The 27,122-nt window shown below is 42.7% G+C and overlaps 4 protein-coding genes across 6 annotated transcripts; 2 read left to right on the top strand and 2 right to left on the bottom strand.

The window, feature by feature from the left end:
* Positions 1–672: 672 nt before the first annotated feature.
* LOC109477389 lies at positions 673–4,820 on the top strand. Its single transcript, XM_019778636.1, has 8 exons — positions 673–1,084; positions 1,403–1,507; positions 2,231–2,368; positions 2,627–2,836; positions 2,983–3,065; positions 3,453–3,505; positions 3,612–3,767; positions 3,917–4,820. Exons 1-8 carry the CDS (start codon positions 742–744, stop codon positions 4,287–4,289), a joined length of 1,461 nt encoding a protein of 486 aa, XP_019634195.1. The 5' UTR covers positions 673–741; the 3' UTR covers positions 4,290–4,820.
* On the bottom strand, positions 4,510–6,920 carry LOC109477390 (haloacid dehalogenase-like hydrolase domain-containing protein 3). The gene has a single exon (XM_019778637.1). The coding sequence runs from the start codon at positions 6,845–6,847 to the stop codon at positions 6,095–6,097; it is 753 nt and encodes a 250-aa protein (XP_019634196.1). The 5' UTR covers positions 6,848–6,920; the 3' UTR covers positions 4,510–6,094.
* On the bottom strand, positions 6,791–9,521 carry LOC109477391 (ubiquinol-cytochrome-c reductase complex assembly factor 2-like). Its single transcript, XM_019778638.1, has 4 exons — positions 9,356–9,521; positions 7,895–7,966; positions 7,659–7,728; positions 6,791–7,180 (listed from the first exon to the last, which is right to left on the bottom strand). The coding sequence occupies exons 1-4, from the start codon at positions 9,485–9,487 to the stop codon at positions 7,089–7,091; spliced, it is 366 nt and encodes a 121-aa protein (XP_019634197.1). The 5' UTR covers positions 9,488–9,521; the 3' UTR covers positions 6,791–7,088.
* A 3,427-nt stretch (positions 9,522–12,948) lies between these two features.
* On the top strand, positions 12,949–23,037 carry LOC109477413 (E3 ubiquitin-protein ligase Midline-1-like). 3 transcript variants are annotated; one of them, XM_019778673.1, is made up of 12 exons: positions 12,949–13,332; positions 15,868–16,625; positions 17,111–17,206; positions 17,502–17,602; positions 17,989–18,121; positions 18,374–18,396; positions 18,638–18,774; positions 18,982–19,059; positions 19,256–19,346; positions 19,862–19,978; positions 20,968–21,145; positions 21,845–23,037. In XM_019778673.1, the coding sequence occupies exons 2-12, from the start codon at positions 15,990–15,992 to the stop codon at positions 22,037–22,039; spliced, it is 1,785 nt and encodes a 594-aa protein (XP_019634232.1). In that variant the 5' UTR covers positions 12,949–13,332; positions 15,868–15,989; the 3' UTR covers positions 22,040–23,037. The 3 variants fall into 3 exon arrangements, with proteins under 3 accessions (XP_019634232.1, XP_019634231.1, XP_019634233.1); XM_019778672.1 differs by having other exon boundaries at positions 12,952–13,332; positions 20,956–21,145; positions 21,845–23,036; XM_019778674.1 differs by having other exon boundaries at positions 12,952–13,332; positions 18,638–18,759; positions 20,956–21,145; positions 21,845–23,036.
* Positions 23,038–27,122: the final 4,085 nt, after the last annotated feature.

The following is a 27,122-nucleotide window of genomic DNA, read 5'->3' on the forward strand; positions in this document are numbered from 1 at the left end:
ATGATACAAATAACTTACTCCTTTAAGTCAAATAAACTTAAATATTGAACATACGCTTATGTCTAGACTAGAACTTGTTGCCATGTATTAAAGCATCTTTTGCAAACTGTTCTTCTAATTAGGCCAAAGTGCAGTATTCCTTCCTATTTCATTGGAATATTCTTCACAAAAATTTATGTCTGTGTGTATGTCCGTGTGTTTATTTTTGTGTCAGTATAATTTTATAAGGCTGACCTTGGTACTGAAGTAGAAATTCCGGTTATATTTTGTCCTAGATACGCTATGGTCTTGATATTTTGGCGGCAGCTAGCTTTTCTTGTCAGTCAGGGACAAGTGCTGTGGGTTTGGTCCCCTTAGCAGCTTGTTCTGGATCTTATGGGGGAGTTTCTGGAAAAATCTTTCAACGCATATAGCCAAGAAAGGAACGACGGATTTTCGTGATTTTGGCATGTAGCTTAGGCAGAGATGTACACAATTAGGATTTAATTTTCATAAATAATACGGAGGTCTAATTCCACAGAACGCTGATGATGCAAGGTGACGTACATACACCTGCTACAGTACACCATGTCGAAATCCGGCTGTGACCTCAGGGTGATCTTGAGTGGTTAACAATACATTACTCATTAACAGTTTGGCCGATGTGTGATTTAGTCATTGTCACTCGAGCTCACTAGAGATAATCGCAACCTTTGAACACTTCTCTGTTAGTTATTACTACGGGGCGGTGTGGATTGGCAAATGTTCGTCATGTTCCGCACATTACAACACCTGCTTTCCTTCATCGCCATATGCATCTTACTACCCCTCCACACGTCCTGTGTAGACTACCGTGAGCTGGGGACCTTTAACGTGGACGTCCCGGCGTTCTCCACCTTGGTGCGGCCCACGGTTGAACCTCTGTCCGCCGATTCTGATGAAGTGTACGATCTGCTTCTGTCCGCGTTCAACCCTCAGCCAGGCGTCGTCGACCATGTCTGGGGTGTACATGATATCGGGAGGACCATTAACGAACCAGACAAAATACAACTTACCCTGATCAGTGACGATTTTGTCTGGCCAAACGAAGTCAGCTTAGTGCCAGGTATTACAGTTGGCGTCTTCACATATTTTGCATTATGCTACAAAATTGATACGTTTCGTCAAAATACTTCATACCATCGCAAGTTTAAGGTCTGGCTACTTTGTATAATTTCACTTTGATCCACAGTGAACTGTGTGTATATACTGCATGTTAACGATGGACAACCAGAGAACTAAGATACCGTGTCATTGTCTTTTACAAAAGCTGGTTAAAGTTTGCAAAGGCAGTTTACCTTAAGCATAGGGATGGCAAACAAGTACTAAATCAAGTGCTTGTATTCGTTTCTTTTACAATGTATCTCAACCCCCTGTGTCACAGAGACGGTTTTCGCTGAATCAGGAGTGGTTTGCGTCTGTTCCGGCCGTTTCCCACCCAAAAACAATGGATCCGTGGCACTCATACCGGGGTGGCCGGGTAACGTAGGTAGGTAGGCCTGAACAGTAGCCTATATTTGTTCTGATATACTCAATACTGTACTCAATTCTGTTATTCATGATCATTGCTCTTTATTTGGTCTAAAGTAATGAGATGGGTCTGATGAGAAAAATGCCTACATCCGGCGAAGGTACCAATCCCTAGTGTCATTTCAAAGGTACATTATATTAGATCTAGTTCAAGTCACATGGTGCGATAGTTGCTAAAGGGCAAACTTTATATTTGAACTTTACACCTGGAATTGAATGACTTATTACCTTGACACTTGAAGTGGGACAAAGGTACCGGGTAACCTTCCATGGTTTGTTTGACTTTGATGGGCGCTGATAGGGATTGTGCTGACCAAGCTCTTTGTGCAATGAAACCGCGTGTTCTTCACATGTACATTGTTAGATTGAAGGCCCGTTATGGATAAATACTCATGTATAAAGGTTCATATCAAACTTTAACCCTACCATATTCAGTACATTTAAACTGGCAAGCTAACCATTATCATAACGACATCATTATTGTCATTTCAATGTCTCGTACTTCGGTTTGAATCAAAATGACTAATGCGCCGAACAAGCATTCGAAGGAAAATAAAGGCTTTGACTTGACTTGACTTGACTAATACAAATTCCTAATCATTACACCATCAAGGGAATTCTTAGTGTTGATAAGATTATTGATATATATTCGTTTCTTTTCCCTGCTATGGTCCCACCCTAGGTGAGCCAGTGCTGATCTCCGGCGCCTCCCAGCGGCAGCTGTGGTCCTACACCCGAGCGGCACAGTGGGTAGACATGAATGGGGACAACCTGTTGGATGCTGTAGTAGCGAGGTTCTCATTTGTTCTAATCCCTCCAAGTATGAAGTCTATCATATTTTTCTGTCTACATCTTGATAGGAAATATTCTTTCCATTCTTTTTCCGTCTTCCGTCTGTATAATCAATATGATATCAAACACCAGTCCGTTTGCCTTCACCCAATTTCTTACATTGTCAAGATTTGAAAGAATCAAAATCATACTACTAATGCAATTATATTACTTGGATCTTGAATGGCATCTTTTGCTATAGTACTCTTTGACATCTGCCTCTTTTATTATTTTTTTTTCCGACCAGATCCTCCGTCATTCCAAGGTGAACTAGTTTGGTTTGAGCAACCACAGTCCGGTGGGCTACAAACTCCCGACTGGTCACCCCATGTGGTCATCCAGGGTCCGGAGTTCTTGTCCTTGCCTGTCCGACTGACCATTGCAGGAGCTGGAGAGAAACTGGCGATCCTCTGTCCGGAGTATTTTGGCGGGAAGTTGCGAGTCGTGTGGACAGAAGGTGCCTTTGAATAAACATATGACATTTATTGTGCAAGTACATGAAATTAGAGTTTTTCTTAGTGCGATTACGTGCATACATGATATCCAACTTGCCAAGTGATAAGCCAAGTGCATTAAAAAAACATCTTACCTTGCATCCCCAAGACCCAGGAGACATCTGGACAGACACGACTCTGATCAGAACTGCAACCATTGAAGAGGATGGCGAGCGGTACTTTGATCTTCAGGTAGGGAAACTTACATGAACATCGCAAGAATGTTTCAGTACGTCACTCCACAAATTTTCGCATATTGTATCCTTGATATCGGCCACAAAGCAAATTCAAAAGACCTTTAGACTGCTCAAAGCATTGCAGGAACACGATGTATTATCGGACAGACATTTTTGGCGATGGAGGTGGTCTAGAGGCACTTATTCATCCGTACTACAGAGCCACCTACAGGCAAGTATACTTTAATTTCCTCAGCCCAGCTAAAACAAAACAATATTTTACGGTTTCAACACTGTTTCGACTTCTTCATATTTCGTCATGCAGTCGGACTCTCCACATAAAATTTGACGTCGACATGTAAGTACATGTAGTGTAGTTGATGTTCTCTTCTTCTCCCGACAGGTGACTGACGTGAACAAAGATGGAAAAGACGACTTGCTGGTGGTAACAAGTAGGTAAGGGACATATTATTCACCGAGTGACCCTTACCCAATGCTAGTGGTGTTCCAGTTGATATTTCCTGAAGCAATCATTTTTAATGATGCATAACTCTTTCCCCAGTGAAACGAATGGGACCGTCCGAGTGTACGAAATTCCTGACGATTTTCGGACTGGTACCTGGGAACGACATACTATCGCCAGTGGCTTCTCTGTCCCAGGAAACATGACGCAGGGCAAAGGGACACCAGGGATGGCCATACCGCTGAGGTTTGCCAGGTAATACAAAAATGTTGTTCAGGTTATGATTTACTAGTATACTACCTGAAATTCTAAACCACTTTACCATAACTCTGAAGTGACTGTGGGTCTTGGCTTGTATCCGAAGGTCGTGACACTTATTCAGCTATCTTTCCACTCGACACTAGTGATTTGAAAAAGCCAACCATCCTGATATCTGGGGACGACGACAGGCACGCGTACCTTCTCGTTCCCAGCAGTGACGACCCTGCAGACTGGTCCTACGACAAGCGCCCCCTGCTGAGCAGTACAGGTATTGTAGGTGGCATCTCCTCTGCAGACATAGATGGTGACGGGAGTATAGAGGCCATCATTCCTGCATACGGTGAAGATAAGGTCCACGTCTTCAGGTTCACAGATGAAACGGACGGAAGTGTCACCAAGCCTACTGGTCCTGCTGGTCAGGTGGGCTTGGCTGGTGCATTATGGGTAGCTTCCTCCATAAAAACATGCCTGTGTGTTTGTGTGTGTTTCTGTATGTTTGTGGTCAGCATAACTTAGTGCTATGCTTCCACAACTGCTGACTGATAACCTAACCAATGAATTGTGACTACATTTAAATTCGGCATGTGGGTAGGTCTTGGGAAGGGATCCTCTGCAATGCAGAAGAAATCAAGATATTAGGTGTACAGCACCTACAGAATTGATATGCCTATATATCTGTCAAAAAATGGATGACACAATGTCATCTCTCCTAATAACTAAAATAACACTACATGTATTTCAAACCTCAACCTTTATTTCAATCAACATCTTGATATGATAATTTCACATATACATGTTGTTGTTGTATAAGTGAAAGCAGAACAGTCTCCACTTATAATGCTACAACGCATAAAGGCAATAAGCTAGGATTGAAATGATATCTATAGACTGTGCATATATCATCATCCCAGCACTGTAACAGTTAATACATGTAGCTTCCTGAATTACTAATATCTGTTTCCTCAAGGAAACATAACGATGTTACAAATTAAGTGCCAGTACTTGAGATTCTGGACAGTGGTTGCTTATTAAAACTGCCAGGCTGTATACTATAGTGTGAATGGTGCTGTCATTATTTAGAAGACCAACCTTGGAAAGTATGGTTTGTCATCTTTCTTGACATGATTGGCACAGACATGAACAGCAGCAGTGGTCCAACATACAAATATACGGCTGATATTATGTAGGTTATAAAATGTAACTGGCCGTCAAAATGTAGTACATGTAAGTAGTCATAACATGGTATGATAATGCATACACAACTGAAACATATATGATATTGACTCCCGATACCAAACTTAACACTCTTCCTGCTCTTTCTGTGCTCTATCCAGGCTCATACACAAAACATCATTTTTATCAATTTCAGCACTTTCACCTTCAACCATATTTAGTAAGGTAGCTAATAACACATCCTGGAGTGCCCACATTAGTCTAATACTTGTTACGTGACAGTCTTGCATTTCTTGGCAGCTCTTGCACTTTTACCCTATACACTACAATGTAGATATTTCATTGTAGACCTACATACTAAGCACCATATTCTTACACATACCATAACCTACATGATGCCAGAAGACTGGTCTATCAAACACCTTACTGTCATTTTCCCCCAAAGGTTAATACTTTAAGTTTGTCACTCAGATCCCACACATGTACTTACTAGTAACTCCTTGATCAAATTTCCATTGCTCACTTCAGTTGTACAAGTATACATGTGCATGCCTCACATGTGAGTCTCATTTCACAAAGGGTACACATGACGGCATTAGAGGTAAATAATGGCACCTTGACACTGGTGTACAGGAAGTGCAAAATGGAACATAAATATGAAGCAAAAAGCAAAGTAGATTGCAAATAGCACAAAATACAATGAAAAGGAAGTAGTAAGTAAAGGTGTGAGCAGTAAATTTACGTTCTGATGAAGGACTAGAATAAAGAAGCAGGCGCTAAATTATACCCCTTAAAATACAACACAGTGTATTTGCTCCATTTCACACTTTCCCTACATCCCCCTGGAATATCAGTAAAGGCTTAATTAACTATTATCATCTTAACTGTTTACTACTACCCTGTGTTCATAAACACGTACATGCAAGATTATAAGCTGTCTCTTTTGTCTTGCACTTTGTAACCAATATTTACTGCCAGAATGAAAGGATTTTAACACATTTAGCTGTTTGGGGTGCATTTAAAAAGGGTTGATTGGACCTGTTGATTCACCTGATTTTTACGTGTACATTGTGTTTGGGATCCAACACTATCATTTCATAAACATGGGAGTATATTCATGAACAATAGTGAATTTTGAGTTATTGTTTTTAACCACTCAGCTTCTGCTTTTCCCGCCTTTTCTTAATGCATTTAACCACTTCCTCTATGTTGGACACCATGTGAAAGTCCTCATATTCCAGCAGTTCTGGTGGAACTTCTACACTATCGCGGTTGATCCAGATGGCGTGCATGCCCATGCACAGTGCTGGTCTGACGTCCAGCTCCAGGTTGTCACCGAGGTGGACTGTTTCAGATGGCGCTGTACCGGCCAACTGTAAGGCTAACTGAAAAATCCGACAGTTTGGTTTTGCTACCTGAGCATCCACTGATGTCAAGACAAAGTCAAAGAGGCGACACAGGTCCAGTTCTGCCAAAACCTCCTGTAGTCGTTCGTCAAAGTTTGAGATTACACCCAGCTTCACACCCTTGTCACGAATGGCTTCCAGGGCTTCCTTGGTCTGAGGATAGACTTCCCAATGCTTACCTCCACTGAACTCGTCAAATAGCTGCTTGGCCACAGCGTCTAGGGCCGGGGATTTGGGGACTCCGGCATCCAAGAGTGTCTTTTTGACAAGTTCAGTCCACCACACCTTGGTGGACATGCCACTCATACAGCCAAAGTTACAGTAGCTCTGACTCTGCTCCTTGTAGTTCTTCAGGAAGGTACAGTCCAGTTTAGCAGAGTCAACTTGGATGCCGTGGGAGTCAGCGACAGCAGCGTAGATGGTACCAGGGCTTCTCTTTAGTTTAAAGAGGGTGTTGGTACAGTCCAAAGTCAGCAACTTAGGCCTGACTGCCATAATTCACTTCAACTGTTCTTCACAAAGTACCAGCTATTAATAATAAGTATTATTTAGTGCAGTAGTAAATTTTGTTCTACTTCAAAACCTACAGACACACAAGTAAATCATCAAAGGCACAATAGAACCTCACAATACAACTTGCCACTTTGAATCACTCACTTCAATCTTTCACTTATAAGTGCCTTCTCTCAAATTTTGTTACTTCCCAAAGTCTATTTCAGGAAACACTCAAGACTTCCTAGACCTCCTTGCTGTCTTCTTTGCCTGAGAATTTCTCCTTGATGGACTGCCAGGTAGACTTCTTGGTTTTTTGCATGTCCGACAAGGACTCTGTGGATGGAAGAGAGACACATTTAACACAGAATGTGAAACATACATGAGACGATGAGTCACTGAGAGTTGAAAAAATGATGAGACTTGACAAGAAAACTTTGGAAACTCCATTTTGGTTGAGAAAAGTGTCATTCAAGAGGAAACAAATTTAAAGTCCCTCCTCTGTACAGGATTCCTTAATCTCTTTAATTCGACGGCCCTAGAATTACCATCACTGTACTGTGTATGCAGCCAGACTAAATAACACACCCAAAACATGGGACCCCCAGCTTTATGTCCCATCCAAGAGGACATCCCTAACCAAAGCTAGTCACTCATTTCGCCCGAGACAAGTGAGCGAACTGGTTTAAACTGCCTTTCTCAAGGACACAACGCTGGGGCCTGCAGGGGAATCCAACTTACAACCTTCAGATTACCCGAATCACCAGACCCCCTGGGACACCATATATATATGGGAGCATTTATGCAAACTTACCTGAGGCCAGCACTAGCTTGTAGTCTTCCAGAGTCAGTCCTGTAAAGGTGGTGGGATTCCTTCTGGGGTACTGTCAATAACAACAAATACTGTGTCATCTTTAAACAGTAAGGTCAGTGCTCAAGTAAATTACCAGAACATCAGAACTAGAGCCCCGGGCAAATTGTCTGACAAAAGTCACATACAGTTATGTACAATGTACTGGCACATACGAAGTATGACAGGTATAATTGTACCTTGTTTTTCCAGTGTCCTTTGTTCAGCCTGTCCAAACTGGTGTAGACTCGATCGCATTCAACAGGGTTCACCTGGAGATAACAGAGGCACATTGTCTTCCTTGCATACTACTGTTGTGATTAAGGATTAGCATAATTTATTCAAGGATTTCCAGGACTCGGAATACCATCTGCATATGCAGATTAGTGCACAAGCTGTGCAGGCATTTCTGATGCCTACCCGCATCTAACCTGCACTGGTCCTTGGGTTGGGTGGGTACTTTTGTGGGTCATTCTGGGTCAGCACACTACAGTCAATGTGCTGTGGTGGAAAAACAGACCATGGACATACTAGTATCCAGTATTATGGAACAGCCCAAACACTAGGCCCATACCAGGGGGTGAGACGTGACATAACAACCCTCAAAAATGGTAGTTAGCACGTCTGATGTCCCCATTGTGTCAGACAGCTACAGTGACTGTCCCAAAATCAGAACACAAGTTTAGTCCCCTGGTCCCAAGTTAATTTCTTTCAAAATCCTTTTCTTTCATTCACATTCAGTCCAGTTTGGAGACTTTCTGGCTAGAAGTAGAACTTTGAGCTGAAGGGTGTAAAAGCTTTGTTCATAATCCCATTTTATTATGACAGATTTCAGAGGTTAGATCTCACATGGCCAGTGTAGATGGAAACATGACAAATTGAGGTCAAATATGTTTACTGTTGACAGCTGTTGTTGGAATAAGAGCTAATCCAAGATGGGGTTTGTTTGAGGTCAAAGATATGGTTTGTTTACTGTTGACAGCTGTTGTTGGAACTTCAGCTAGTCAATCCCTTTTCTTTATATACCCATGGAGATAGAAAAACAGTCTTTTAACTCCATGATATACCACAGTATTTGCAAGGATTTAAAGCTCCTTGATATTTGGGAGGCAGACCCGTGACTTTCTGCTGCAGAACTAGAAGAAGTTTTGAAAAGTGGATATTTGAGATTAAAAATTATATAGGAAATCACATTTAATAAGGCCTTGTTTCCGTGCGTTCAATGGCAAAAATAATGGTATCATCTGCCCTCAGCTTGGCGGGAAAGCAACGGAATTGCAGGACAGACAAAAACTACCAAAGTAAACCTTACATAATTTACATGTGTATTAAACAACAACAACATGTGTATTAAACTTCTGGAGTTCACTCCCTGGAAGGTTGTATTTTTGTGTGCTACATAGTGCAAAGGGAAACACGATGTGAGATTTTTTACTTCTCATTTTGTAGAAACAAGGAGGTTTAAAATCGAACACAATGTATGTTTTCTCGTCCTACGTATGCAGCCAGACAGATGACCTACTTCAGCTGATGTACATACACAAGCAACCCATTATTTTCCCAGTCGCCCCCCTCCCACAGATCCCAAAATGTTGCGTAAGTTGAATGACAGAATATTACTCATGAAGGACGAATGTAAAAACCCGGTAAATATCCCCTACCTGTGTATTCTCTCCCTCCTTGAAGGCTTTGGCAACTCCCTGACGAATGGCTACGGCTATGTCGCGGCCTTCCTTGGTGCTGTCCAGCGGCCACTGCTGACAGAGGCGGAGGAACTGTTTGTACCGAGCCATCTGAGCGCGTTACGTGCAACGTGACTGACCTACTGGGCCATACCATCACGTGAGATGCATAGGGGTGTTTGCTCTAGCGGAACTACTAGTAAAAAAGGCACAACTTACGTGAATTTGATATGGTAAAAGAAACTAATGTCGATTTTATGAAAACGACTTAACTTTGTTAGTTGTAAAACACTGATAAATACTAATTCTTCTCCCAACAGGGTACATTTTGCCATTGTATGAAACTATAATAAGTAACATCTACCCTCACCCATTTACTGCATCTGATCCAATGCATTTGGGGTGAATGGCCGTGGATGACCTAGAAAGCTGACAAGGGGGTTCAATGACTCCAGCAGACTGTATTTGTATTCCCTGTTGCTTACCGAATCTGATCGAATTTGAGGTGAACGACCTAGAAAGCTACATACATTAAAACAAGAGGGTTCAATGACTCGACCAGACTCGATATTCAGCACATTGTTGATGAGCTACATTGTCAAGTCCATGGATGACTCTATAAATCATAGTTGATAAAACATAGCCCCTGACGGAAGACGTTACCGACGAAATGTAGACAGCAGATCCAGGATAGAGATTTGTTTACCTCCAAGCAGATCTTTTGGTGGTTGCAAAGACAGTATCAGATTGGCCAGGCCGCAGGCAGCAGCAATTTACAGGCAGTTTACCATTTGTCACCCAAATTAAGACTGACGTAAAAAATAAAAATAAATAAATAAACCAGTACAAAAAAGAGAGCCCGATAAAAAGCCTGAAGCCTAAACCTCCACTTGGGGAGATTTGTGACGGCCATGAACTAACGTTACTGCACAGTACGTAATTTATTAATAGTAAATACCAACCAAGCGAAGCCGATCCGGTTGCTCTCCTATGAGGCCCTATGATAAAATCTCCAAACAGATCCTACCAAGGAGGTTAAAATTAGTCTCCACAGGACTCCTTTGCAGGCTGAATAAATAGTAGAAATCGGAATGTAACTGGCCAACCCCTAAAAATGAGATGTATCTCTAGCCTCTACCAGGCTTCGGGAGGCGGCTGGAAAGAGTAGAAATCTGCCAAATAGAGAGATAAGCATGCCATGGGAGTCTGTCCGTTGAGAGAACATTTCGCGGCAAAATGTTTTCTCCCAGCAGACAAACTCCCCTGGCATATTATTACCTTCGCCAAGAATTGGAGAAGGTTATGTTTTCCTGGCCGTGTGTGTGTGTGTGTGTCTGTCTGTCTGTCTGTCATGCAACAGCATAACTCGAGAAAGCTTAGATGGATTATCTTGATATTTGGTAGGTGGGTAGGGCTTGATGAGAGCTCGAACTGATTAGATTTTGGGCCCCCTGGCGGCTTGTCATGGTACTGCAGCTGAACTTCCGGTTTTGATATCTCATGATCCAGACATGCTAGGGTGACGAAATTTGGATGGCAGGTAGCTCTTGTGCTGGGGAAGAAGTGACGTGAGTTTGGGCCCCCTAGTTGATTTCTCTAGAACTGCAGGGGGGTTTAAAAGGACAAATGTTTAAAGGAGGATAACTCAAGAACCGATTGATGGATCATCATGATTTTTGGTATGTAGGTAGCTTGAGTAATGCTTGACATAATGATATTACAATTATGCAAATATGGATGTAATTTGCATAATTAATGAGGAAATTCTATTAATCAGCTGCATTCCATGATAGGAAGTTCAAGCTTGCGACATATGTTATTAAGAACGAGAGAAACACAGGCAGATATCGATTATGCAAATGAAGACTTAATTTGCATAACTAATGAGAAAATGTTATAATTGCATAGTGGCCTGGAATTTTATACTTGGGGTGTTTGAAGTTTAGTGAAGGTGAACATAATTTAACATAACTTATTCAAATAAGGACCTCATTTGCATAATATATGAGGAAATGCTATAATGGCTTTCTTTGTTAAAATAAGACTGTTGGTGGAGATTATGATCAACAGATATAATTCATGCAATTGCGGATCCTATTTGCATAATTAGGGGGATTAATACATTGTATATAAGTTCTTATTCATAAAAGCTAACATCATTTGGCGAAGGTATGAGATCGTGGAACTCTAGTTTCTCTATTTGGCCGATTTCTACTCTTTCCAGCCGCCTCCCGAAGCCTGGTAGAGGCTCCCGAAGCCTGGTAGAGGCTAATGTATCCCGTCCTAGCCATGATCCTGCGGTGTCAAGGCTGTAGCTATTGGCCAAAGAAAGCAATGGCCATTAATATTAGTCGGTGGCCTTTGTCCTTTATATCTGGACTGTATATCGGGGAAGAATGTAAATTGTTGGCTTGTCTAGTAGTCCAAGGCGCGGACGTGGTAGAATTTAACTCACAGTACTCAAAGATAAATCAAACTCCACTAGTGGATAAATTATGGAGATTACTTCCGGACGTTTAGAGTGACATCCATCACTCTTCTTCAGCCATGTCAGCGTCACGAAAATGAACGCTTCATTTAGCCAGTGTGAGGCGTCCCCTTGTGGAATTTAATTGAACTGCAAGCCGATTGTTCTTCGCCAGCCAGGCGACCACTCGGACATAAAGGCCGATTTTCCTCGGCGGCATGCCCAAGACGACCACATGTCTTACGCGACCCGTCCGTCTTGGGACCGCCTAGAGCTCAATCCTGCCATATGGCGATCTATCTGATAATTTTCTTTGATTTGAGACAGTTGTTTTCTATTATAATAAAATCTACAAAGACAAAGCTTGTTATAAACTTAAAGATGTTGAAATTTTAGATAAATCACGCCCGCGCATCCTGTCGGCGGGGTGGGAGATTGATGCGGTGATGGTGTACCCAAGGTGGTTGAAGAAGCTCAAGGGGAAAAGTTGAGGAAGGGGAAGAGTGGGGGAAGTAGCATAAGCATGCTGACATCTGGAAGGCAAAAATGTGATGTCACTGATGGAAAATGGTTGCTTGCTTTGTATCGTGGGCTGGTTCTAGCTGTTTGTGGTACCAAAAAATAAAGGGACTTTTCACGCTTTATAAGCTATTTGAAACGCCTCAAGTATGAAATGATGACGAAAACATGTGCTAAGAAATGGCAGTAAATGTCATTATCACACCAAGGAGCTTCAACGTCCTTCCTTGATCACGCAGATTTCCTCATCCCGAATATTTTTTGTCGCCCTGAAATTGCATTGAATGCTTTCAACGTTCTATATTTGCTCCCGGGATCCCGGTAACTGCCTTAGAGCGGCCCGAAAGGTCAGCTGAGTAACCCCAACACTCTCCACCTCACCTGGCAGGGCGGAACCAACAGGTGGGGTCGGGGACGGTTCGCGCGGAAATACCTGCCTGTGTGTGGCCATCTCTTATCGTCACAAAAAATGAACTTCTCCCCAACAAACACTTCTGCTCATATCTACTGCCTGTCAACATGTTAACTAGAAGAATGAGTGTTATAAACGACATTTTAGGTTTTATCGTACGATGTCACGCCTCGATGAACCACACCGTGTGATGAAACGAACCTCCCCTTGTTTGCATTGTGTAGACAGTTTCTGGTCTGCCGGTTGCGGCGGCAGGAAGAGGCCCAGTGGTTCCGCGAAAGACTAAAATAAAAGCCACCAGTTCTGCACGGGACATGGGAAAGAAAGGAAGTCTGTCCTTCCGTGGAAGCAACAAATGACAGGCTGCCAGCGGTTCGTTTACTCACAGGAACATCACGCAGATCCTGTGACAACATCGTTCATTTTCTCGGAAATACAGCTGGATCGCCGGCATAACGTCACCGCCGACTCAACATATGCCACGATGTCATCCTAGTAGTACAAGTGGGCAACTTTCTGTGACGGTCAGAGACTTACTCTTCGTGTGAGGTTACACAGGTATGTAAAGTCCATTACTGACAACACAATGTCATGGCGCGGATATGCAAAACTTGGAGACAAATCTTGTCGTCGTGATCAATATGTGTTGGTGACATGAGTTGAGATTGTAACGAATACTCGTGTTTTCGGCGTACAGTTTAATCTGTTGACGAAAGCTGTGACTGGAACAGGTACTGTGACCGGCTCGTATGATCTTAGGGCATTACGTTTTCCTTTTCACACAGTATTGCCTACAGTAGGTGTGTGCAGAGATGTTATATAATACTACGTTTAAGTTGTCTACATTAGTGTCGTCTTTCTCGGGTCAAGCTATGCTTCATCAACCTTCGAGATAACCTAAGAATTCTCATTCGACCTACCAGCTCTTGGGTGTGCAAAACTGAGAGATTGACAGAGTTTGTCTGTTAGTTTTTACGGCGGATAATACATGTATGTTGTGCTATTATGTGGGAACCGACCCGGAGAGAGTGACAGACAAGCCACCCCAAGGCGTGTACAATCTGGAACTCATCTAACCGGTTTTACCACAATTTATTATTTACCTTAAGGTTTGGGTCGTCACGTTCTACTGTTTTCGAGTACGACTGTTTTGCTCTATCCTTTTGTGGTAATGTCATTTGTGATATTTCAAACGTCAAACGGTCCAGGGGGTATGGTAGATACTGATAAGGGGGTGTAGGAAAGGGGTATGCCGTAGTTTGGTTCACTATTCTGGCGATAGAGCATGAAGGGATAGGCATACAACTAAAGTCGTTCTGCTTGTTATCCATTTACTTGAGTAACAATGGAGGTCTTGCATGGGTAGGAAAACACATTCAGGAGAATGACTCGTGCTATGTACAGACCAAGGATATACACACTTAGAGGAAGCGATTCTTGGAATGAAGTCACTGTGACGGTGTCACGCTTAAATGACGACCAGTTCACATTGAAAAAGATTAAATCGGTTTGAGCAGTCCAGCTCACATTGGGAACAGATTGAATCGGTTTCAACATCAAATCGTTTCAGAATTCATCAAACCGATCCCATTTTTGCACAGTGAACTCACCAAATTGACTGACATTTTTCCCCAAATGATTCACGTCCAAACCACCAGTCAGGTCCTATGGCGAGGCCTGAGGTCCTCCGTTAGAAACATTGTTGATACAGTCTTGTCACTCGGGCGTTACAAAGGTGTGTTCTCACTGCTGGTAACGAGGCTTTAAAGGCAGCCAAAACAATTTCAGGGCAGCGAAACAAGAAATGTTCTGGTGCAGGGAATTTGACACTTACATTTCACCATTTATACAATTTTGGTCATCATTTCATTTAAAGTGTTCGAAATAGTGAGCGTGTTCGAAATAGTTCAAAAGCAAGCTATGCGAGGAGTCCTTTCACGCTTTATTTTTTGGTGCCACCAATAAATAGCCAGAACCAGCTGCAGCCTACGATAGAAAACAACCATTTTCCATCAGCGACATCACTTTTTTGCCTCACAGATATCAAGATGTTGATTTAGATAGTATTGATTCAACTTATACTATCAACAAATGACCTGAAAATTGGCTTGAAATATCCGGCTAATTTTACTAGCCTGAAATCGCTTTGGGTGAAACAGAATACTTGCATTGTATTTACCAGATTCATCTTTTCAATTGCAAGTGTCTTTTACCATATTGAATTAGTTTTCCCGGAAATGTGTCTCCAGTTGTCTGAACTTCTCTTGGAACACGTGTGCATGTAAATATGGCGGCTTCAGATAACGTTACATGCAAACAAAGTACTAGTTTCCTTCAACCATGGAACAACTTGGCATACGCTTCAGTTGATGTTATTCTAGAGGTGACGTGAACTATCCAGTTTAGCAGACACGCCCTTCTTACGACATCCGTAAGTAAACACTCCCGATATGGTATGAAGGTTTGATGAAGGGAGAACGTTTGAAACGGAATGTTGGCCATAGTGTGGTGACATTAGTACATATGAACAACGTCTATGTTTCTGTGAAATACCCCCACCCTTCCCCACGCACAGTGTTTTGGCTGGATGTTGACATTCCGCCACACGGCCGGGTTTATGGTGTCATTAAAAGACACTCTGTTGATAGCAAGTTTGTCTAGGTGGTAGGCCGTATGTAAACTAGTCCGTGTACATAAGGCGAAGGGACTGTTACCAGTAACAAATAATGTGTACACGCGATAGTGTTGCTACGCTGTCGCCTCTTGTGGATATTGTGCATGTACGTTTAAGTACATTTTTGGGGTAGAAAAGGGATTGGGCGTAATCATCTCCAAGCAGATGTTGGGGATGAACAATTTCAAAGTTTTCCGACTGGCTGACTTATGTGACTGTCGTCCACCTCAAGGACTACCAGTAAAGTTTTCCGGTCAGAAAACTTCACAATTGCCCTCCCCGACTTTTTTGTGCAGTTTATTCGTCGCCGGTATATTCTGATAATGGTGTATTTCCACACAGCATTGCACACAACGGACGATCGTTTCCCCAGCCTTAAACTTCACATTTTGTACATAAGGTTTATTTTCTATTTATAGGTAAGGACGCGCGTCATCTGGATTCAGCTCTAGTCTGAAAACTAAGCCCATTCATCGTTACCAGCGACAAATTCGTCACATTTTTAAGAGGACAAAATCACAATATATAGTTTCAAGAGATAATGGATGCCCTTTTAAAGGAGCTCTCGTGCCCAGCGTGCCACAGGTTACCGTCCGACCCTCTGGTGCTGCCCTGTCAGCACAGCCTGTGCGCCAGGTGTATCGAGGACGCCTTGGCCAAGCAGTGCCTGGTGTCCCGCAAGGGCAAGAAGAACGAGAAGGAAGACGTCAGGAAGCGGCTGCGCTGTCCCACCTGCCGGGAGGAAGTCGTGTTCGACTCGGAGCGCGGGATCGACCGTCTGAGGCCGAACGTCGCGCTGCAGAAGATCATCGCGCGCGTCCGCGGCGTGGAGCTGGAGGCAGAGGCGGAGATCGAGACGGACAGAGACTGCGAAGTCTGCGAGCTGATCCCGGCAGCCAAGGCGGTGAAGAGGTGCGTGTCCTGTGACCTGGTGTACTGTGAGGACTGTCTGAAGTCCGTCCACTCCCGCCGAGGGTTCAAGAAGCACAAGTTGACGGACGTCGGCCTGCCCCGCCAGGGTCTGCCCAACACGCTCATGTGCGGGGAACACAAGGAGGAGAAGACCAACCTGTACTGCACCACCTGCGCTTGCGTCATCTGCTCGCTGTGTAAGCTGGTGGGGAAACACTCAGACCACCAGGTCCGCGCAGTCGCAGACGAGTATCAAGAACTCAAGGTTTGTATCTGTTCAATATAAAGTTTCGGTGTATAATAACTAACACTATAGTACAATGCTTAAACATTTTTGCACCAAATGTTTCAATTGAAAAAATCTTAATGTGATTGTCATTTACTTTTCAAAATATTTGTGATATTATTTCACACTTCTGCCACATTTATGGTTGTCAATAAAACAGCCCACACGACACACGAGGTGCAACCATTTTGTTGCCTCATAATAAAATACCAGGATGTAAACAAACACGACTAACAGCTCTGTTTACAGCTTTTAATTACACTCGTATGTTGTAATATTTTGGCACCTCCACCTCCTGAATGACACTTACTTGCAATGGAGTAGGGTTGATTCAACTTACTAAGTTACTTTGTAAATAAATGACCAGAAAATGACTTTTGGATCATCCTAATTTTACATAATGCAGCTTTAATTCTCCTATCACCACCGAGTGCATCACCTTTTGTTTTCTTCGCCACTGCCAGGATTACCTGGGGAGCCGCCTCGAGGCGCTTGCGCAGAGCATCAATGAGCAAGAAGACTTCATCAAGGAACTGCAGACCAAATGTGAGGCGCTAGAGGTACGAGCAACATGTGACTTGTGGTTGTAGCCGGCCTTGTTAGCTTTGCTTGCTTGCAACTGTCAACCGGCCTGTTGAGAGAGATATTCATAATGGTTGGATAACATAACAATGTGCGTTTTTATTGATAAGGCAATGATTGATTCTGATCAGCTTGGGATTTGTCTTTCTTTGAAACTGCGTCAACTGTCGGCGTGAGAGATCTTTAGGAGAGGTGCGATTCTCTGAATGCTGTTCGCTTTATCAGTCCTAGATCTAGTATTCTGTCACCTGACTTTATTTCTTGCACGTGTAGGAGAATGCCAAGAAGCACAAAGACGTCGCAGTAGAGGAGATCGACGCACTCATCTCCACTCTACAGAAGAAGAAGGACTACCTGACGGACAAGATTGACAGGTGAGCATTAATTAGGGGTGCACGTCTTGTACATTTAGTACACAGGGCAACCCACTAGCCCCCTAGACAAAAAGTGACATCGAGCGTTCTGGTACCACGTACACGGATGACCGCAGATTTCACTGGGCATTGCAGAAACCACTTTTCAGACCTTTTTTTTCAAAGATATGTCATTGCGGTCACTTGAGCTCATGCCTGTCCTAGCCTTTGAAACAGGGAACCCCTTTGAAACAGGAATGGGATAGGTACCATTATCGTCAAATATAGCCCATGTTGCTTACTAGTATCTATATAGGTTCTGAATGTGTGACGGGACTAAGTATTCTTTGCCAGATATATGGCCGCGTAACATTTTCATCCCGATGTTGACCCTGGTATTTTTGCAGAGAGAGGAACTCCAAGTTACGTGCACTGATGAAACAGATGGCGTCACTGCGCATGCGCATGGACGAGGGGATCGGCGTTGTTGCTTACAGTGGGATGATCCTGAAGGAAGAGGACCAGCCCACGTTTCTACAGGTAATGGTTCATACCTTAACACCAGCCCACGTTCCTACAGGTAATGATTCATCCCTTGAAGTACGTTCTGCTGATATGCTGGCAGATGGCAAATACTCTAGTGTTGTCCCCCGTGTCTATGTATTTATCTTTAATAACTTAGAGGCTCTTGGTGTAATTCAACATCTAAAAGAGGGCAAAAGTGTACATTGATTCTGTTGCATACTGAAGTCTCGATTGATCAAATCTATGTTTCCCTTTTTCCCGTTGCAGACTGCCGTTGCCTTGTGTGACAGGTGAGTTCTGTTTCAGCTCTATCTGTGGCCGTCTGTCTGGGGCACGTGTTGGCATGGTGGGGACAATTTGTTCTATCAGATTCAACATTAATGAAAGGAGTATAAAAGGATGTAAAAGTGGAAGGAATCTGTATATAGAGCAAGTGTTACATAAACATAGACTTCGCCAATTCCACATTACCGCGTTACGCATGCGCTGTACTGGGGAATGACTTTTGTTGTTCGTTATTCTCATTTCTAGAGTTAAAGCCGTCACGTGCCCCGAGCCTCTATATCCGGCAGCTAGTGACTACTTCCGGTATGGAAACTTGGACTTGTTGAGAGAGCAGGAGATATTGCAGAGGATAGACTTCCAACAAGACGGTTTGTTGCAAAAAAGTGTGTTCGCTCTATCCTATCTACCTGTTCAGTTCCTTTCTTTCTTTGCTCTGCTACACGAGGTTTGGTAAGGATGTTCTGTGTCATCCACTGGGTAAATTGAAAAAAAAATCTTTAAGACATTTCAACTGCGTGTAAGAGAAAAAGGTTGCCTTTCACCAAGGAGCTTCTATCACAATTGATGACATTTGCCCTGTGTGTGCACAGATAAGTCTGACGTCAGCAGTGTGGCGGGAAGTCACGTGTCAGCGACCATGGACCCCATCACCATGTCGTATGACATCAGTGAGGCACAGTTTTTATCTTCCAGCTAATCTCTCTTTCTTAATTTTCTAATGATCAGCTAAGAATCCAAATGAAAATAAAAAGTGAAGATATCCTGGCAACAAGAAATTAATTCAGTTTTTAAAAATGATTTCAGAATCAGTCTGTCTTGTCTGCAGTCCTGTTACTCTATTTGACATGTCTTGTCTCCTTCTAGTGGAGGAACCTTCGCAGAACTTCAAGATCATCATGACAGGTGACCCCGGTGTGGGGAAAACTAGCCTGGCCGCCAGGTTTGGCAATAACAGGTCAGCTAACTTCCGATTTCTTTTAATTGCTCGGTGACAGAGTGGTTACTCTAGACAAGTGGTCTCCATAGGCGGGGTACCACCAAACCAGGGGTGAGAGGGCATCCATTGCAATTTGCAGGGCGGCAAAAGAAGAAATATCCTGAATTGTCGTCATCATTTCATACTTGATGCGTTTGAAATAGCCCCCCAAACAAGCTAGTGGAAGATCGAGTCCCTTTATGGTCGGGGTACCAGCCTACATGTGCGACACAAACAAGCAACCGTTATCCGTCACTGACACAGCATTATTTGTCTCTCAGAGATCAGTATGCTATGATTGGGTTGATTCGACTTACTACAAGAGAAAGACAAAATACTTTGAAAATCAATCCAGTTTTGCCCCAGAAGGGTCCGCACGGGAATACCACTTTTCACTTTGATTTAACTAATGTCTTTAGAATACTGATACGAAGATTCGTTGAGCATAGAACGTACAATTGATTACTTAATTGGTTTATTTTATTGGTCAATAGATTTGATAAAGATCAGAAGCCCACCATCGGTATAGAGTTCGTGTCCAAGACGGCGAAGGTGGACGGACGCATCGTCAAGGCCCAGGTGTGGGACACGTCAGGACAACAGAAGTACAGGTAAGGCAGGCAAGAACTTTATTGCACGATAATCATACAATGCTTTTTAAGTAAAACATCATATCAGGATCATTGTGTGATAAAATAAAATTCAACTTGAATTTGCTTTGGACGGCAGCACCAACACGTTCTTCTAAATCTACAAATGAGGAAACACAATGTTTGTAAGTTTAGAAAATACAACAGCTACAGTAACACAAGTAAAGAATACTCGTATTTACACGGCGGATGCTGGTGGATAGATCTACTGTAATAATGCTTAAATCATAACATGCAAAACATGTAAGAAATATTAGGCTGTTTCTTTTTTTTAACTGCACACTTTTATATTATACAGCAAGGTACTATAGACGTGTACTATCTAGGTGACTGTTTGTAAGGTGAATGTTAACGTCTTGTTTTCAATTTTTCTGTCCCACCGCTGCACTGCCGTTTATTTGTCAAGTACGTCACCTCAATTGCTTTCCTGAGTTCTCTCCTTTTTTCTCACACACGTAATCAACTGCAATATTCTCATAACAGACAGAATATTTCCATGATTTGAATCTCCTCCTCTGATCATGATGATTTGATTATGATGTTTGAATGTTTTAAAATTCTGCGATACTCAAAAATTTAATTAAACATACATGTAATTGACTGAAATATTCTCAAAGACACATAACGGACAGAATATTTCTATGACTTGATTATGATGTTTGAACGTTTTAAAATTCTGTAATACTAGAAAATAAGTTAGCATACGCTAAAACAAGACACTGTTTTGTATGTACCAGTCAGCTGGCCAGTACATCCTAGTTATAGTTTCCATAACAAAAGCATCCCGGATATGAGGATGGAAATAACTCCCCCCGCGGCTAATGTCCGTCTCGTATACGGCCGTTGCCATTTGAAACGGCCGAGGCCAGATCGTAGAACGGCAAATGTTCTCCGATCTCCCCCGTGGATGTATAATGTATCGCCCCTTCCCTCCGCAGACCGATGATCAGTGCCTTCTGTCCCGGCGCGCTCGGGGCGATGGTGGTGTATGACATCACCAAAAAGGAGACGTTCGAGCATGCGCGGACTCACCTGAAGGAGGTCCGTGAGAAGGCGGACTCCAAGGTGGTCATCATGCTGGTGGGGAACAAGGGCGACCTGGGACACAACCGGGCCGTCACTACACAGGTCAGTCACGTCACACACACACACACACACACACACACACACACACACACACACACACACACACACACACACACACACACACACACACACACACACACACACACACACACACACACACACACCGTGACACACAAGGGCGACCTGGGACATAACCGGGCTGTCACCACACAGGTCAGTCACGCCACGAAACAAACGAACTCAGTGAACTGAACTGACTTTCGTGGGTGAGCCGGCTGCAGTTCATTTGACGTCCGCAGGGCGCCATTTCAAACGTTATTTCTTTTTATACTTATGTATATGATAATTGACCCATGTTTATTTTGAGCTCTGAAAAATATTTGTAATCGGAATCCGCAATTCAGCCTGCGGGCTGCGATGGATTTGTATGTCATAAACCATTCATCATCATCATCATCATCACAAGCCGATACGCCGACAGAATTGAGTCATTTCCATCTCGAAATCCCCATAGCGCGAAAATTGTGATCCGCTAGCTCATGTCAAATAGGTAACTATATCAAAGAATGTTTAGACCTTAGATCAAGTAGTATAAGTTGATTCATCTATTGTTTTGTACGTAGTTCATTTTTGTTGTACCCACATTTCTTTCTGTATGTTTACATGTTTACATAAGGACCTTACGAAAGTCGCTGTACTTTTGTTGTGCCAGTAAAGTTTCAATGTCTTCCATCCGTACAGGAGGGGCGCGAGTTCGCAGACAAACGTCACATCCTGTTTGCCGAGACGTCGGCCGGGGAGGGGAGGAACGTGGACACGGCGTTCGAGCGGCTCATCAGCGAGATCTACCACGAGTCGCACGACTTCAGCGACAACTCCACCTACACCGGCGGCAGTCTGGAGGACATCAGCGACGTGGACTCCATGTTTGACTAGGTTTCATCTATAGGGGTACATAGAATAACGGCCACATTCGCCGTATAGGTCGTACGCGTACAATTTTGAAATTTCAAGCAGGCTGTGACAGAACTGACCACCGACAAGGATCTAAGACTTTTTTAATTGTTCCATATTTACAAGAATGGTGTACGACACATCCAAGACTACCCCAAGAATTCAGTTTGCCATCGTGCGACGGAATTATCAGCATCCACACGAATTTTATGAAATTCATTATGAATTTTATTTCATCTCAACTTACAAATTGGCATAAAACCGCAAGGAGTTTATGTAAGCATACGAATTCGTATGAGGAAACCGGCTATTAAAAAACCGATCGCTATGAGCCTCTATGGAAAAACGTTTTAGCCGCTCTGTCACGCGCTCCAGACAACAGTTATAGGTTTCTAGATTAAAAGCAGTTTTTCAGGAGATCTGTCGGTTTCCTCGCACCAATTCGTACGTTTTGCATGAAATTAGATCGAATTTCATAAATGTCGTTTGAAGATTTGTTTTAGTGCTTATCAATTAGGTCCAACTAGTATCGATATCACTAGCTCTCGCTTTAGTAAAAGGGACAAAAATACGGAAACGTTAAACGGGTAGTTTTCATGGAGAAAATTAAGTTTTCTGTTGTTCATGAAGTCTCGAAAGGACGATTCAAAGATGTATATCATACACGGAGTAGGTGATGGTGGTGTATTGGGATGGTAAGAACGAACTGGTGCAAGGGCACAATCTGGTGCTATTTCTAGTCTGCTAGAGGGTACGGTTTAATTTACATCCTACTATTCGTATACTATTTATAATGTTATATGGAGTGAGTGAGTGCGTGAGTGAGTGAGTGCGTTCTTGAGTGAGTGGGTGCGTGCGTGAGTGAGTGAGTGAATACGATAAACTGCTGCCCCGTTCTTGCCAAAAAGCTATTTCCCACTCATTGTGACACTGGCAACTGCCTCCCATTGAATAAAACAGTCTATGGCTTAAAACGTTTGAATCCGCAGGTTTTGTTGAGTACAATTTGATGTTATTGAGGTCATAGACGATTTAAATCTGTACTCGTGAAATATGGTACTTGAAAGAAACGCAATTTCTTTGGGTGGAGAATATTATCAACTATACAATTTATGCAAATAGTACTATTAAGTTAAATTTAAAAAATTAACTCTTAATTAAATTTGCGTTGTCGATGAGAAGCTTTTTTAATTTGTCAGTCGTACATGTTTACATTATTTATTCGAAGGTATGAGGTCGTGGAACCCTTGCCAAATGCTATAACACTTTTACATACTGTGCCGGGGATCGAACTTACGACCAAGGTTTACACTGCCCCATATGTAAGTCGTTACCCCGGGGAAACTCCTATTTTTTTCAAGAAGCTTCGATGTTAAAAGAAAGAAATTTAAATTTTTTCTCGCGGGTCCAAAATTTAGGTTGTACCTCAAATAAAGAGACAACAGACAGCCTCGGTTGGGTTAAGGCGGCCTAGGCTGATATTCATGTTCGAGTTCCGCCGTGTGTCTGCACGATTGCCACAAACATGTTTCGAACCCGAATCATGTTCCACCATGTTCGATATGACGTCATTCGAATAGAACGTGTGTTCGAATTCGGTGTTACCGGCGGTCATTTGTATGTTTCCCCTGTAAACCCGCGTTGTTACGCATTTTATTCACGGAGTATGACTTAAACGGCTTTACGCCCAGCTGAAAACAACATAATTCATCTTTAGAGTAATCCATGTTTACGTATTATCACTTTTTTATCAAAATTGTCCGAGGCTATTTTGCATATAAGTCGAAATTTTTTAACTGTGGCGATTATTTAACAAAAAATGACAGAAAAATAGCCGTTTCTGTCGTTTTTGGCCCAAAAAAACAATGTAACTGTCATTTAAAACAAAATAGCCTCGAACAAAAATAATAAATAGGGGGTTGGCTTTCTACTTGCAAAATATCATGATGAAAGGTGTTGTTACCGCTTGGGCGTAAAGCCATGAAGTAAACAGCTTTTTTTAACCAAAATGTTGATTTTTAACCCAAAAATTCAGAAGTAGTAAAAACAAAATAACCTTTATTCAATGTGTTTCAAGTACTACTAGAACTGTGTGAAGTTAAGTTGTGATGCGACCAAGCTATCAAAAGTTACAGCCATATGTATGAAATACTAATTATAGTTGGCCATAGGCTGCCTTAACCCAACCGAGAGCACCCAAAAGTTCATCGGAAAGCGGCCGAAAAGCAATGATCCTTATCTCCAAGCAGATGTCGGAAGGGCATCTGTTAAGTTGACCCGTCTGGTAGGAAATGAATGTTTCCCACGTGCTGACCGCCCTACCTTTGGACATCTGCCATTCTTCAGCAGGGAAAGTCCAGACCTTCAACACTTGATCCTCAAGTCTCTTCACTCAGGTGTCATCGGGGAAGCTGGTCGTCATTATCTCCCAGACGGCCGTGTGTCAAGGATCACGGCACAGATCAAGTCTGCTCTAGCCTCCTCTGCAGACTTCTAGCGGGCGAGGTTTGGTTCTCCGTGGGTACAGCTACCAGTCTAATATGGGTACAGCTACCAGTCTAATCCCGAGCAAGACCCTCCCCTCGAAAATAAAAGAAGCCGCAGTTCTAGATCTATGAGCCTCTACCAGGCTTCGGGAGGTGGCTGGAAAGAGTAGAAATTGACCAACAAATAGAGAGATAACATGCCGAGGGAGTTGGTCCGCTAGAGAGTCGTACACACGGCAAAATGTACGGACCAACTTCCTCGTATCTCTCTATTTTAATTGGTGGTCACTTTCTACTCTTTAAAGCCGTTTCCCGAAGCCTGTTAGAGGCTAGATCTATAAACGCTCGTAGAAACAAACTCTGCCCCGCTAGAAATCTGCAGAGGAGGCTAAGGCTGCTCCAGGATAAGTGACGCAAGGGCATTTATATATAATATATGTCCTTGGGAGAAGCGATCGATGTTAGTTTGTTGCCTTTTCGCTTTACCAAAAGTTATAACTGATTCTATTTAGTAATGCTGCATAGACGGCTATTTATCCAACGGACGACATACTAGTATGCCTTAATCTGGACTGGAGGATGTTACAGGAGGGTCTGCATGGGGGGGTCCTGGCAACGGTTAACGGTAAATTCAGCAGGGCCGATAACGCTTAACGGTAAATTCAGGACGGCCGGCAACGCTTAACGGTAAATTGACAGGCTTTTTTTCGAGCTGCACTGGATTTGGTATCTCGCTTCGTGAGAAATGGTGATCAGTGACAAAATTACGTATACCTTTACATGTAAGTATGTGTTCCCTGTGTTTCCCACCTGCCCTGGTCCCCGAGTGCGTCCACAAATACCGGGGTGTCCGAGTCGACTTCGGCCAGCTTGCAATTTTTCAGTCTGCCCAGTTTTACCGATGGATTTAATCTAGGGGGGTCCGGGGGAATGCTCCCCCGGGAAATTTAGGATTTTTAAGCCTTCAAAAACGCAATTTCCCGCATTTTGAGAGGCAAATCATGGTGTTGAGAGTGTTTGTCGGTCCTTCTGATGTTTTCATATTTTACTCAAGATTTTTGTTAATTTGCCTGTCAAGGTTGACGGATTCGTTAAAAAAATTCTGTAACTCTCCGCAAACCTCCGGAAATTGAAGGGTAAACTGGTTCTGGCTAGAGCCGAAGGGACCGAGCGCAGAAGCGCGAGTCGAGCGCCAATGGCGCGAGCAATGTAGGGGGGTCCGGGGGAATTCTCCCCCGGGAAATTTTGTATTTTTATACCTTCAATGACGCATTTTCCTGCACTTTGATAAATTAGGCGTAGCGAAGAATTATTCATTAACGCTTAACGCTGAATTCAGGATGACAAATAACGTTTTACGTTGAATTGAAACGACCCATAACGCTTTACGAGGAATATACTGATAACGCTTAACGTTGAATTAGAGCGGGTCGGCAACGATTAACGGTAAATTAAACTAGCCCATAACGGTTAACGAAAAAGGGCATGCAGACCCTCATATAGGGATCTCCTTAACACAACAAAAAGGTCCTGACTTGCTTTAATACGTTTCGGTGTCTATCAGACGCCTTTTTTAGAGCTTCTGACTGGAGTTTTGCTTGGGAACGCATTTCCAAACAATATTGACCAAGACCACATTACCAGAAACAACTGTGTGATAGACTGGGAGGGGGCCAAGGTCATAGGCAGAGAAAACAACCGAAGAAACTGATGGATTAAATACATAAATGAATGAATGACATTTATTGTACGTTTGTTGCTCTAACAAGTTAAGTACAGGTCGTGGATAAACAGAGAAAACGAATACAGCAATGATACTTACAAACTATACATACTAATGTGATCTACTATTTACAGGCTCAGCTTCTTCTCGCTTCTTGATGCATTTAAAGATGTACGATTCGTACACTACGAACATATTAAGATAGTGATACATGGTTTATCAAGTTTCATGAGGAATTCGAACTTTTCTATTCTGTCTAAATGTCTAAAGCTTGGGAACTTATCTGTTACATAAGTATAGAGGGAATCCCTCTCATTTCTATATAATGTGCAGTCAACTACAAAATGGCATTAATTATCAATATTATCTAGATTACAAAACTGGCAGATCCTTTACTGTAGAGGAATGTGCTTGTGTGGAGTTTGTGTTAACTCATCCGGAGTTTTGTGATGGCTGTTCTATGTCGAATGTTTGTAATTCTCATATATTCTTCCTCGTGGTAATATTTTAAAGAGGCAATACAAACTCAGCCATGTGATTGCGTTCTCGCCACAAAGGCTCCACCTACATCGGCTACAGCCTATAACGGCGAGAAGCACAACTACAGTCAGAAGCTCAAAAGGAGGTGTCCAATACAAACTTAAACGTAAGCAAGGTTGAATCCATCGGTTGTGTTAAATAAAACCATAATATCAAATAAAGGGCTTGTCAGTGCATTTTAGCAGTCTGTTTGAAATATTATCGACGTCAAAAGCACGACGGCCTACGGCGAGTGTTTCCATAATATAACTGTACTAAGTTGCAATTTCGTAAATGAGAGTATTATTCCTTTCTTTCGCTTAATTTGTCGTTTTAA

This window comes from Branchiostoma belcheri, unplaced genomic scaffold (genome assembly GCF_001625305.1).
Source record: "Branchiostoma belcheri isolate BF01 breed outbred unplaced genomic scaffold, Haploidv18h27 scaffold4, whole genome shotgun sequence".
Classification (NCBI taxonomy): Eukaryota; Metazoa; Chordata; class Leptocardii; order Amphioxiformes; family Branchiostomatidae; genus Branchiostoma; species Branchiostoma belcheri.

Coding starts and splice junctions, on each gene's coding strand:
- LOC109477389 (XM_019778636.1), top strand. CDS start 742: ATGTTCGTCATGTTCCGCACATTACAACACCTGCTTTCCTTCATCGCC. Junction 3,066..3,452: donor AGCGGTACTTTGATCTTCAG/GTAGGGAAACTT, acceptor TTCTCCCGACAG/GTGACTGACGTGAACAAAGA. Junction 3,768..3,916: donor ATACCGCTGAGGTTTGCCAG/GTAATACAAAAA, acceptor ACTCGACACTAG/TGATTTGAAAAAGCCAACCA.
- LOC109477390 (XM_019778637.1), bottom strand. CDS start 6,847: ATGGCAGTCAGGCCTAAGTTGCTGACTTTGGACTGTACCAACACCCTC.
- LOC109477391 (XM_019778638.1), bottom strand. CDS start 9,487: ATGGCTCGGTACAAACAGTTCCTCCGCCTCTGTCAGCAGTGGCCGCTG. Junction 7,967..9,355: donor AGGAGGGAGAGAATACACAG/GTAGGGGATATT, acceptor TGTTATCTCCAG/GTGAACCCTGTTGAATGCGA. Junction 7,181..7,658: donor CAAGCTAGTGCTGGCCTCAG/GTAAGTTTGCAT, acceptor TTCCATCCACAG/AGTCCTTGTCGGACATGCAA.
- LOC109477413 (XM_019778672.1), top strand. CDS start 15,990: ATGGATGCCCTTTTAAAGGAGCTCTCGTGCCCAGCGTGCCACAGGTTA. Junction 16,626..17,110: donor ACGAGTATCAAGAACTCAAG/GTTTGTATCTGT, acceptor CGCCACTGCCAG/GATTACCTGGGGAGCCGCCT. Junction 19,347..19,861: donor GCCAGGTTTGGCAATAACAG/GTCAGCTAACTT, acceptor ATTGGTCAATAG/ATTTGATAAAGATCAGAAGC.